This window comes from Nothobranchius furzeri, chromosome 6, assembly GCF_043380555.1.
Source record: "Nothobranchius furzeri strain GRZ-AD chromosome 6, NfurGRZ-RIMD1, whole genome shotgun sequence".
Taxonomy (NCBI): domain Eukaryota; kingdom Metazoa; phylum Chordata; class Actinopteri; order Cyprinodontiformes; family Nothobranchiidae; genus Nothobranchius; species Nothobranchius furzeri.
Window position 1 is genome coordinate 51,769,569 of NC_091746.1, and position 13,114 is coordinate 51,782,682.

General features: G+C 42.3%; 1 protein-coding gene across 4 annotated transcripts in view; it reads right to left on the reverse strand.

Moving 5' to 3' along the window:
* The window catches only part of ggt1b (gamma-glutamyltransferase 1b), a 20,596-nt gene extending 7,506 nt beyond the window's left edge, over nucleotides 1-13,090 (reverse strand). For 2 of the 4 annotated variants that reach the window (XR_001571232.3, XM_015941425.3), the window contains exons 1-11: nucleotides 12,912-13,090; nucleotides 10,804-10,991; nucleotides 10,589-10,719; nucleotides 10,395-10,484; nucleotides 10,126-10,318; nucleotides 9,887-10,047; nucleotides 8,129-8,278; nucleotides 2,903-3,039; nucleotides 1,493-1,680; nucleotides 1,291-1,418; nucleotides 286-590 (exon numbers count right to left, since the gene is read on the reverse strand). Coding sequence is in view for 2 of the 4 variants with exons in the window: in XM_015941425.3 (XP_015796911.1) it covers nucleotides 286-590; nucleotides 1,291-1,418; nucleotides 1,493-1,680; nucleotides 2,903-3,039; nucleotides 8,129-8,278; nucleotides 9,887-10,047; nucleotides 10,126-10,318; nucleotides 10,395-10,484; nucleotides 10,589-10,719; nucleotides 10,804-10,964 (1,644 nt within the window). In the remaining 2 variants the exon portion in view is untranslated. The remainder of the gene's footprint in view (nucleotides 1-285; nucleotides 591-1,290; nucleotides 1,419-1,492; nucleotides 1,681-2,902; nucleotides 3,040-8,128; nucleotides 8,279-9,886; nucleotides 10,048-10,125; nucleotides 10,319-10,394; nucleotides 10,485-10,588; nucleotides 10,720-10,803; nucleotides 10,992-12,911) is intronic. The other 2 variants (XR_001571234.3, XM_015941432.3) reach the window with 2 other exon arrangements.
* Between the last annotated feature and the right edge of the window lie 24 nt (nucleotides 13,091-13,114).

Genomic DNA, 13,114 nt, shown 5'->3' on the forward strand with positions numbered 1-13,114 from the left:
TGAAGATAAAGAAAACATATTGAATGAGAAGGTGTGTCCAAACTTTTGACCTGTACTGTAGGATATTTTAAAAACAGCATCCCTGTTTTCAGCCAAACACAGAATGGAAACCTTTCGTTGCAGCATTACATGATCCCTGAGGCTACATGTAATGAACAGTGTCCCTGGTGGCTGAGGTGAAAGTATTCAGTGTTAACCAGTTTTCAGATGAAGGATCGTCTCCACAGTGCACTGGCCTGATATTAGTTACATATATCAATGCTGTTTACTGTTTGTGACACTCACTTTGTCAAATTCAGGCTCAAACACTGAATAGTTTGGACTCAGCTGGTTGTGGACCCTTGGTTCTGTCACAGCTCTGTTCAGATCGTAGTCAAAAAATAGCACATTCAGAATAACCTGTGAAATGGTAAAGATGGATATTATTATAGTTGTCTTATTTATAATAAGTAGTTCTTGCAGAGAAGCGTGTTTTACCAGAACTACAGAAGTAGTGATCTGTGTTCCACCTGAAGCTCCAACCACCATCTTTACTTGGTTGTTTTTATTGAAAAGAATGGTTGGACACATGGAGGACATCGGCCTTTTCCCTGTTAACAGAAGATGAAGACTAATTAAGCTGAAGCTGTATTTTACTTATTTTATCTTGATCAATTCACAAGAGATCAATTCTGTACGTATACTATAGACCACTGCAAATATGTTGAGAAAAACAAGTGAACTTGATCTTTGAGTAAAAGTTAATTTAACTTCAATTTGAAACTATGCAGAATACAGGGCCATGAAAACAGGGAGAATAATATCTATAAAGTATCCACTCAGTGAGAATACATTTAAACCTAGACGATACATGTCAACAATATTGTGCAAAACTCTTACAATATTAATTTCTTTAAAGCAGACGTATCCAAAGTGCGGCCCTGGAGCCATTTGTGGCCCTCAGATTGATATTGCACTTGCATTTCTAGAACTATGAAATTTTGTTTCTTCAGCAAATTATTTTACATTTTTATGTTCTGATTTAGCTGACGTGTATTCAAGGCCTTTTGAGCAGTACAAATAAAAATTCAGCAAAAATGTTTGTATTTTTGTGGCCTGTGAAGACCGTACGTATTTTTCCCTCTATCATTCAGAAAAATTCTTTCAAATTTAAAATTAAAATGGTCCGTCACTACTACGCATTTCACCTTTTCTAGCCTTGAGGGACCACTGTGATGCCAAATTTGAGTGGCGTTGACATCGTAGAAGAGAGATTTGTGTCTTTGTATGAAAGTACTGGGCTGGTCTTACCTGGCTTGATGAAGTTGTTGGGTGAAGGAGGAACCCCAAATCCATTTGTGATGTTGGGAGAGCTGAAATCATTCATTTCGTTGTTGAGAAGAATTCCTGTAGATCTGGACAAGACTTTGGAGCCCAACCTGCAAAATGACAATAATTTCTAGGATCGTTTGGTGCAAGACGTAAGACTTGGTAGTTTATCAGGAGGTCTTACATATGGTTAATAGTGCTGGTGATAGCCACGGCACTTCCATCCTCTGATACTACTGACAGGTGTGCCGTCCCGTGGTTGTCAGGAATCCAAAACTCTGGCTCATAATAGTTTATGGGATGTGTGGTTTCATCCGTAATCTTTTCACGGGTGGCATCAGCATAGGAACTGGATGTTATGTTCTGGATAAACTTTGAAGGAGACAAGTTTGATTAAACTTCTGTGTGCATTCATAAATGAAAAACTTTAGAGTGCATATTACCAAAAAGATAACAGATAAAAGCTTTGATTAGGTTTTGCAAAACTCTAATCTTCAACTGTGCAGATTTCCTGCTTTAGGTTTTACCTGTTGGCGTGCATTTGGTTAAGAGAGCATGAATTAAAGGTGTGATTCACTTGTTTAACCAATGTATTTGCTGTGGTCTCTAGAAGGAACGAATGCCTTGTAAATCGTACTCGGGGGGTATGGGGGAATATACCTGTGCACCATTTCCAGGAACTAGTAGTGAGCCACACAGCTAAGATTCAGACGGCAGGTTTTGGAGTCTTATTTTCTGATGAGTCAACACATTCTCACACCCGACGTGCCAAAAAATGACGATGGGTGACAAACCGTTGGGAGCCGACATGCTGTGCCTAAGCGTCGCTTTCCAACTGCCGTGGTAAAACGGAGATTTCACTGAATTGTGACCTTTACTGTCTTGCTATAAAACCTTCCCCCACCCCCATCCTAACCTTAACCCTCTTGTGCATGCAAAACTTTGTTTCTAGTTGTAACATCCCTCTCCAACATGGTTAACAGGAAGTTTCGAATGAGAAACTGGGTTAAAGTTAGTGTGAAGGTTAAATAGCAAGAGGTTAGAGGTTAAATGTTGGTGAAATGTGCATTTTACCGTGGGAGTCGGAAAGCAATGCTCTGGCACAGCGTGTTGCCTCCTGTCGGAAACAAACGCTTGGTCACCCATCGTCAGTTGTCAACGCTTCAGGTGTGAGAATGTATTGGAGAATTGGGCATCATGTCTCAGATTGAATAACAGCAACGCAACTTAATCACTGACTGGCAATGTTGATGTTTCTACCATGTGGTGGGGTTGCTGATGCTAACGGTTAGCTTCTACTGCTGATTTCTGGATGCTAAACCATCAACCGCCTTCCCCGTGGTGGGTCAAGATTGGTGAGTCGGGTGGGGGTGGAGGGGGGTGATTAAGCAGAGTGATATTGGAGGTTTGGCGTGAGAGCGTGTGTGAAGAGGGTCAAATTTGGGGTGGCAACATCAAACGCGTGAGGTGGCAGCCCTGAATAAAGTTTTATGTTGATAGTATTAGCTGCTGCAAATGTAATTAATTAAGCTCTAAACAAAGTTTTTTTTTCCACCAAATGAATCACTGCATAATTCTCTGTCTTTGAACTTACATCTGTGATGTTGAGAAAGTTTCGATCTCCAAGAACACTTCTTCTAGCGTAAGCAAACCGAAAGGCCTCCAAAATGCGATGGTAGGTTAGGATCTTTTTCTCTGGGGTAGAAACACTTTCTGCACTGAGGTTGTAGCCTGAAAAAATACAAACTTAATTAGCATCAAACTGAAAAAGTGGCTTTCTCAATATGTTTTTATTCTTAAGGACAGGGCCACTCTGATCTTGACCCACTTTGTGTTTCGTTTTGTTATTGTGCCGAAAAGCTGCTGTGATTTTACAAAGGAAATTAAGCTGAGCTAAGAGCCATAGAAGGAAGAGAAGTTAGGTTAGTGGAGTCACAGTAAATCAGCAGGATGAGCACTTCGGTCAGTGACAAAGTCAGTCAAGCTCCAGCAAGTCAGCCGTGTCCAATTAGAGGTACATCTGTGTTATTAGTGTTGTAGTGTGAGGCAGGGGGGCACAGTGAGTGGGTAGCCAGTCAAAGCAAAGGAGGGAGTTTTTGATGACTAATTATTTTAGAAGAAAGTTTCTCATCTAATCCTCAGCAGCCGATGCTGTCAGCGTTTTGACAAGAAGCTGAGGCGGCGTGACAGTATCATTACAGACCAGCAGCTTGGATTTTACAGTCTGTGTGACCTACTAAGACAGGCTATCACACAGATGATGTAGAAAGCAATGAGACAAGGTTATATGATGGCAAATAAGACTGTTGCAAATAGCTTAAGCCAACAGCTAGTGTAAACAACAAACGTGTATAGAGAGCCCAAGTCTCCTCCCTTTCCGATCGGCTCATGGGTGCCCAGAAGAACCAAAAAAAATGAATGCAAGTTAATGGGGCTAAAAGAGCTACTTTTTGATCTGCTTTGCCTCACACCCTGAATCACACATATGTTGTACTTCAATTTAAATGAAAAGTAATGATGTGTCACATACTTTAAGATTCATTATCTTGTAAAAGTTTGTAATTAGCACCACTACAAAGTAAAACCAGACATCAGCCCGTTGCATATATGACGTCACCACAGAGTCTCCTCTCCCCTAGCATAGCTGCCACTTAGCATGTGGCCAGATTTATGGTGGTTCTTTCCTCTTGACTGAAGGGTTGGAAGTTCTCTGAACTTACAGCCATTTTTCCTCAGCTTTTCCTCATGTTTGGTTCAATAACGTCAAGTTTGGTGATGTCCATTTGTAGTGCAGAACATATTTTCACACAAAACCTAAAAGAATATTCACCCCTGTTCAAAAATAAGTGTGTTCTTGGCATCAAAATGCATCTTTAAAATTCATGGACATCATATGTGAAATCCATGGGACATAACTAACAAGATTTGAAAATAGCATTTTCACCCCATTGACTTGTACACTAGAAGGCTAGTCTAGAAGAGGTCTAGAAGTAGAGCATGACTTCTCCCCATTGGTGTTTATGCTAACGCTATTTTCTAAATCTTTACATCACTTCCTGTTTCACATTACATGGTAATCAGGCAGGAATGTTTTGATATTGATGAGTTAGGCTGCACAACGAGTGCTACACCTTGCTTGATGCATACACTTGCACTTGAAAGTAACTATGATTTAATGTGTGATGTGAAACTGAAGTGAACGTACAGAAAAATGTGCATGAAATATTGAACTGCTAGATTTTATTTTTTCCAGATTTGAGCTATTTTGACTCACTGTGGCTGCCCTGCTTACAAGAGGAACGTGAAGGGTCCCAGTGCATTGTGGATTGGGTAGCAGTTCGATCCCCAAACAAAGAAACTGGTTATTGAGATAGAACGTCATCTCTCTGGTAGGGAAGGAGCTGGAGCTTGTGGAAGAGGCTGACTCACTGTAGTAGTACCGGATAGATATAGTCGGACTAGATATAGTCGGACTCACCTTGACACATAGCATTAGCTCTGGAACCCAAGTCCTTGAGAGGGGTTGGACTATTTTCTTTGCTGGAGTTGCTCTGGATGAGACGCAGTGGCCGGGGATCGACTTTCTATTAGCCTCAAATCTCTCAGCCTGTATGTTGGGGTTTACTCCAGGGGACAAGAGGGTAGCTTCCCCGCGCCTTCAGGTCAGGAAACGGGTCCTGTCTGTTTGTGCTTATGCACCTAATACCAGTGCAGAGAACCCACCCGTTTTGGAGTCCCTGGAACAAGTGCTAGAAGGTGCTTTGACTGGGGACTCCATTGTTCTGATGGGGTACTTCAATGCTCACGTGCATGGGCAATAACAACGTGACCTGGAGAAGTGTGATTGGGAGAATTGGCCCGCCCAATCTCAACTCGAGCAACGTTATGTTATTTGAGTTCTGTGCAAATCGCAGTTTGGCCATAACAAACACCACGTTCGAACATAAAGTTGCCCATTGGTTTAATGGTACCAGGACGCCCTTGGTCGCAGGTCGATGATTGGTTTCTTAGTTGTATCATCTGACCTGCGGCCATATGTTTTGGACACTCGGGTGAAGAGAGGAGTGGAGCTGTCAACTGATCATCACCTGGTGGTGAGCAGGATCAGATAGCAGAAAAAGATGTCGTGCAGACCTGGTAGATCCAAACATATAGCGAGGGTCTGCTGGGAATGCCTGGCAGAAGAAGCCGTCAAGATGGCCTTCAACTTCCATCTCTGGCAGAGCCTTGACCACGTTCCGAGAGCAGTGGGAGACATTGAGTTTGAATGTGCCCTGTTCCACTCTCTGGTAGTTGAGGTGGGTATGGCTAGCTGTGGTCACAAGTTGGCGTGTGCCAGTTGTGGTGGCAACCCCTGTACCCGCTGGTGGACATCAGAGGTTAGGGGAGCTGTTGGGCTAAAGAATGAGGCCTGCAGGGCATGGTTGGTCTGTGGTTCTCTGGAAGCAGTAGACAGGTACCAGACAGCAAAGCAGGCTCCAGCGGTTGCAATTATCAAAACAAAATCTCAGGCAGGGGAAGAGTTTGGTGAGGATATGGAAAAAGACTATCAATCAGCTCCAAAAATGGTTCTGGCAAACCATCCGGCGCCTCAAGAGAGGAAGGCAGCAATTTACCCACAGTTGTCAGTGGGGATGGTGGGCTGCTGATGCCAACTAGGGCTATAGTTGGGTGATGGAAGGAATACTTTGAGAAGCTCCTCAATCCCACCGACACATATTCTGATGGGGAACCAGAGCTAGGAGGTCTGGGAATGGGCTTTCCAATCTCTGGGGCAGAAGTTGATGAGGTAGTGAAACAACAACACAGCAGTGGAGTCCCGGGGGTGTATGAGATCCATCCTGGGTATCTCAATGGTATAGATGTTGTAGGACTATTGTGGTTGATACACTTCTGCAACATTGCATGGTCACTCGGGGTAGTTCCTGTGGAGTGGCAAATCGAGGTGGTGGTCCCCATCTTTAAGAAGGGGGACCAGAGGGTGTGCTCCAACTATAGGAGGATCACACTCCTCAGCCTCCTTGGAAAGGTCTACTCCAAGATACTGGAGAGGAGGGTCCTATCGATAGTTGGATCTTGGATAGAAGAAGAGCATTGTGGTTTTCATCCTGGTCGTGGAACTGTGGACCAGCTATTTTCCCTTGCTAGGGCGATGGAGGGGGGATGGGAGATTCCACAACCAATCCATGTGTGGTTTGTTGTCTTGGAAAAGGCTTATGATGATATCTCTAGGGGTACCCTGTGGGCGCGCTCCAGGAGTATGGGGTGGATGGCCTGCTAAGAGCCATTCAGTCCCTGTACCAGAGGAGTGTGAGCAAGTAGAAACTTTTCTCAGTGAGGTTTGGACTCCGCCATGGATGCCCTATTTCACCGGTTCTGTTCATTACCTTTATGGGCATAATTTGATGCAGCCATAGTGTCGAGTTTAGTGGCAAGATAATCTTATCTTTGCTGTTTGCGGATAATGTGGTCCTCCTTGCTTCATCCAGCTCTGATCTCTTGCACTTGCTGAATGGGTTTGCAGCCAAGTGTGAAGCGGCTGAGATTAGGATCAGCGCCTCCAAATCTGAGGCCATTGTTCTTGACCGAAAAAGGGTGACTTGCCAACTCTGAGTCGAGAGAGTTAAGTAACTTGGGGTCTTGTTCACGAGTGAGGGAGGGAAGAAGAGAGCGGGAGATCGACAGGTGGATTGGGGCAGCGTCTGTCGTAGTGAAGAGGGGGCTGAGCCAGAAGGCAAGGCTCTTGATTTACAAGATAAGCGAAGAAAAACAAACAAGTTATTTTGAAATGGCTTTAAAACACTTTGGCGCTGGATGGCCATTACTAGTAGTTAGCACGTCAGTCCAGTTCAAAGATCATTAATAGGTAAAATGTAATGGTTTATAACATTTCTAGATTCTAGAGTCAACCACATGATAGAACAGAGTTTTTGTATCCTATTAAAACTCCACTGACCCTATTAAACAAAGCTAATTAACAAAAAAATCTTTTGGTTTCATTTTATTTTAAAATTTACATTTTGATGTAGACATGTAAGGAGTACTTTTCAACTTGATATAATTATCAATATTTTATCGTGATGTTTTAAGTAAATGAATGGCCTGTTCTTGATATAGCGACTTCTAGAGTCCTGGAACCCCCCAAGGCGCTTTACAACACAATCAGTCATTCACCCATCCACACAAACATTCACACACTGGTGGGGGTGAGCTACAATGTAGCCACAGCTGCCTTGGGACACACTGGCAGAGGCGAGGCTGCTGAGCGCTGGTGCCACCAGTCCCTCTGACCACCACGAGCAGGCAAGGTGGATTAAGTGTCTTGCCCAAGGACACAACGACAGTGACAGACTGAGTGGGGCTCGTACTTGCAGCCTTCCGATTATGGGGTGAGCACCTAACTCCTGTGCCACCGTCGCCCAGAGAAGAAAATCTCTGTGTCTGAGAAGGATCCAAATGCATAACTTCTACTGAGATCTAATCACAAAACTGTCCAGTCTGAGGGAGGAACCCAAGGTCAGCCATGAAGGAAACAACAAGAAGAGTATTTGAGAGAGGGAAATATTAAAGTGGGTGAAGAAGCAACCATGCAAATACCAAGAACAGAATGTAGGAAGAAATGAGGCATATATTACCTAACTGTGCTTATTTTGGGTGACATTAAGCCTAAAGAACCATTTAAGTATGGATTTCCTGCACAGTACCCAAAAATGTCGCTTACAGCTGCTTCCTTTCTGTGAGAGTGACTGGAAGGCAGCTCAGACCGAGGAACATTCACTCCCACTCAGGATGTTCTTTTGGACAGAGCATCAAGGCTTACCACGTAAGATGTTTAATATCAGCGATAGCACAGGGCCGCTAGCGGGGGCATTGGGAACAACCATGGTGTACTCCCCCACATTTACTCTTAAAGGATTCTCATCCAAAACAGGCACATAATCCTTCAGATCCTCCATTGTGATGATGCCACCTAAACAGGAAGAATACACATATGAGCAGAAATAGGAATACAGATCCTCATTAACCTGCAAAGAAGCTCATCTGGCTAAGAAAAAGTGTACACAGCTAGATAAGGATGTGACTGAATCTCTTACAACATGGTCAGGACTAACAAACTCAAACTTTTTTTTCCTGAACACATTTGTTATTGCTAAAAATGTTGCAGACTTATTTTGGATAAGAGTGTATGTAAAACATTTGTAACTGTAAATTTTGCTGCCTCTTGGCCAGGACACCCTTGAAAATGAGTTTTTCATCTCAATGGGACCTTCCTGGTTAAATAAAGAATAAATAAAATAAAAAATAAGATGTATGAGGCTAAATTAGAAGCAGAAAAGAAAACTCCACTCCCCTCTAACTAGCAATGAATATTATTATAAAATCCATAATTAAATCTAAGTGAATGATCTTGAGCATAGAAGGTGAGTGTTTATAAAACATTGTTAAAGGTGTGGAACACTCCTCCAATCAATACATTCACTGTGGTCTGTAGTAGGAAAGAATTCTTTGTAAGTTGTAGTCGAGGGGCAAAAAATACCGGTGGATCATTTCTAGGTACTAGAAGTGAGCCACGTTACAGCTGAGTTTCAGATGGCAGGTTATAGAGTCTTATTTCCTGATATTTCGACATCTCACCCCGGATTGAATAATAGCAACGTAACTCTACCGCTGACTTGCAACGGGTGTGTTTCATCTCCACAAATAAAAGAAGTTTGCATGAGTTCTACCATGTGGAGTTGCTAATGCTAAAGGTTAGTTTACACTAGTTGAGACATTCGCTGCTGTTTCCTGGACGCTAAACCAACAACAGCCTTTATTGTTGTGAGTCAAGATGGGTGAGTCCATGAATGTTAAAGGAATATTCCACCTCAAAGTGAAATTTTGTCTATTACCACATTCCCCAGAGTTAGAGTTGTGAGAAAATAGAATTTTGTAACCAGCCAAGTTGGTAGTCTGAGGAATGTGGTAATAGACAAAATTTCACTTTGAGATGGAATATCCCTTGAAGTGACAGTGTGACCTAGATCTGTCAGACTTTTCAAATCCTAGAGTTTAACCGTCTATTTTCTATCAGAAGCTAATGCAGGAGACTGGTGTAGGAGACTATTTTCATGGTCAGCCTGCATGAAAAACTAAGAGTGACCAATTTTAATCAGAAGTAAGATTTAAAAAAATTTCAGTGTTCCACACCTTTAAATGAGGCCAACTAGGGACTATTTATCTTAATAAAAATTCTGGAAGTAAGAGGGCAGTATGCTGGACTTCACCTAACTTGTGACCACAAAAATGGTCATAAAGTCAGTAGGCCTACATTTCCTCACATTGCATGGACAGACTTTACCAGGTGACCATTGCCCCATGCTTGAAATGTAATACCACTGTTGCACCTGTTGCTAGTATTGTGTCTTTTCCTTCCTATAAAATACCTTGTACCTTTGAATTTATGGCATTGTTAAGGTTGCTCCTTTGCACAAAAAGTGGAAGAAAAGCAGTGTTTCTATTTGTGACCTGAACTGTTCTTGTCAAATAAAGTATATGAAAACAATGTCAACAGCTTTTTGGATACTGAAATCACTACCTTTTGCCTGAATGTCTTTGATTAGATTTTGAGAGGTTTGTCCCTCGTAAAATTCTCCAGCACCATTCTCGGCTAGCTTTCTGTAAGTTTCAGCCAGTTTGAGGAACTTAATTGTTTCGTTTTCTTTCAGGACATCACCATTTGCCCCGCAAAACACTTCACTGTAAGAAGAGAGGAGCATATGTAAGACACCGGTGATAACAGCTAAAGAGAAGAAGTCAAAGACAGATGCTTCTCACCACAGAGCTGTGTCCTTAATGATGGTGTCTTTGTTTTTGGACAAAGCTATGGCGAGTGCTCTGCCCAGTGGAAATCCTTTTTCTGCTATCTCAATACTGGGCTGGAACAACTCTTTCCATGGCAGTTTGCCATGACGACTGTGAGCCAACTCATATCCTCGAATCTCTCCTGGTACGGCGATGGCCAACCCTCCTAGAGACCAGGATTTACTTCAAAAGGTACTTGGCTTTGACCACATTTTTGTTTGATAATACTGGTTAAACATTACCCGTCTTAGATAAATCGGCATTGTTTCCAAACATGTCCTTTGTAGCGTTGCGTGGCGCTGTCTCTCTGGCATCAATGGTTTCAATTTGACCTGTATTAAAACCAACACAGATGAACTTGTTTCATGAGGTTGTTGAGACTGTGACAAGGTAGAGATCATTTTGTGGCTGAGAGCCGAGCTAGGTCGAGACATACCAGTTTTTGAATTAAATATGGTGATAAAAAAGCCTCCTCCTATCCCCATACTGTGAGCATTCATTAATCCAACACATAATGATGACGAAATAGCGGCATCGACCGCAGAACCTCCCTTTAAGAGGATGTCTCTGTGGGCAACATAACAAAAAAGTTAAATTATGAAAGCGTAAATAAATTTCACTTGTTTTTACGCCGTGGAAAGGAGCTCTCACCTGCCAACTTCTGAACATGGTCCAGCATCTGCAGCCACAGCTGCCTTCAGATATCCCAGGTGTTTCTTTTTCACACCGAAGAAAATGCCCACAAAAGTGCCGACAGCTGCCAGCAGCAGAAATGCTACTGCTACTATTGTTACTTTGGAGACCATTCTCATCAAGTGCTGACTGATATGTTTAGTTTTCTGATGATAAAGAAAGAAATCATTTTCAATGCAAAACTTGAGAATGGATTCTTTAAAGGGATACTACGTAGATTTGGCTTTCTTTTAGCGCCCCCTACTGTATGTTAGTGAAGGTAAAATTGAGACTTGTCTCCTCGCTGTGCGGTCGTCTTTTAAACACCTTAATCTAACAGCTGACATGTCTCCTCAGCCTTCATTAGTGTCTACAGGAATGATTCATCACTAAATCAGACAAATCAGCAGTTCACCATCTAAAGAATGCTGGAAACATGCTGGAAGCAAACTACATCACCAGGCATGTCAGTTCCACTTTACTAAGTCCAACAGGTTTCAAACCGGCAACTCTGAAGTTGCAAGTGCAGTTTTCTGGCTGCAGAGGATGGTGGGGTCTGATTGACATTTCATTAACTCTGTAAAGGGACATACTGGCTCAAGAGAATGATTTAAAAAATATGAAAAAGTTGCCTAGTATTCCTTTAAAGACCAAGTTTACTTGTTCATTCAGTACATTTACTGTGGTCTCTAGCGGTGAAAACTTTTGAGCAACACCTGCCAAACTGGCTGCCATGGGAGTGTCATAAGCAGGACCTTTTTCAACCATGTAGAACAATGACATCATGAGCTTCAGATTTGTAAGTGTTTTAGTGACCTCTGATATTCACATATTAAACATATGTTTAATTTTGATAATAATCTATTAAAACAATATTTAAAAGTACCATCAATGTGATTTTCTGCAAAACGCAAACGATTTTCTACCATGAGGTTCAGGCAGTTTCTCTGCTTAGGAAAACAAACCTACAGAATTGTTCACAAAATTATTAGTGCAGCATCTAATTATTATGAATATTGGTGCTGCGTCTGTAGTAACGCGGTTGTTGTACCGGTCTGTCATGTGAAGCTGAGCCAGAAGGTTGAGCTCTCGATTTAAGTTGAATTTAGTTCCTACCCTCACCTATGGTCACAAGTTTTGGGTAGTGACTGAAAGAATGTCATGGACACATTCATTTCCATCCATCCATCCATTCGTTTTCTTCCGCTTATCCGGAGTTGGATCGAAGGGGCATCAGCCTGAGCCAAGAGGCCCAGACTTCCCTTTCCCCAGCCACATGGGCCAGCTTCTTTGGGGAAATGCCAAGACATCCCCTGGCCAGCTAAGAGACATTGTCCCTCCAGTGTGTCCTGGGTCTTCCTTCAGGTCTCCTTCCAGTTGGACATGCCCGGAAAACCTCACCAGGGAGGCGTCCAGGAGGCATCCTCACCAGATACCCAAGCCACTTCAACTGGCTCCTCTTGATGTGGAGGAGCTGGCCCAAGTGGCTGGGGAGAGGGAAGTCTGGGCCTCTTGGCTTAGGCTACTGCCCCTGCGACTGGACTCAAGAAAAGTGGATGAAAATGGATGAATGGATGGTTACTCAGAGCAGAATTAAACATGTCATCCCACTTTTATCAATTTAACTCTGTTTAATGAGTTAATACAGGAACTCTGATGCGGTGTTAAATATTTAACTATTCTGAAAGTGTTAATTTTACTCTGAGGACTCTATATAAACCCTTGTTGGCTGTTCTGATCTAAGCATTTCTCTGTCTATGGTCTATCAGCAGCTAATACAGGAAATAGGTGTAGAAGACTATTTTTGTGCTCAGCCAGCATGTGAATCTCAGAGTGATTGATCGTTTTCAAAAAGAAGTAAATTCAAAAAACCTTTTCTCTGTAAACTTGGTCTTTAAAGATTTTTTTGGGGTCAGTAACAAGACCAAAACCAGAGTTATTGTCTACTTTAGTTGAGCAACACATAAGACATTTATACGGAATAGTCACCAAATTTCCAAATGTTACACTTCTAAAGTCAGTTCAGTAATTTTAATTAAAACGTTTGAAATTTAGTTTTTAGAAACATAAAGGAGCATTTAGCTTACCGTAATCTTTCTCAACAGCAGAGTGCTCAAAAACAGAGAAATTTATAGGCGAGGAACGTGGGCAGTCAAGTCATTAAACTTTAACCCATCCCGCAATAAAACAAGTGTAATCAGTGGGAGAGGAAAATGAAGACAGAACATGAAGAAATAGATGAACAGAAAGTTTTGAAATGATAAATTCAGTGAACTTCATGCATGCCTTC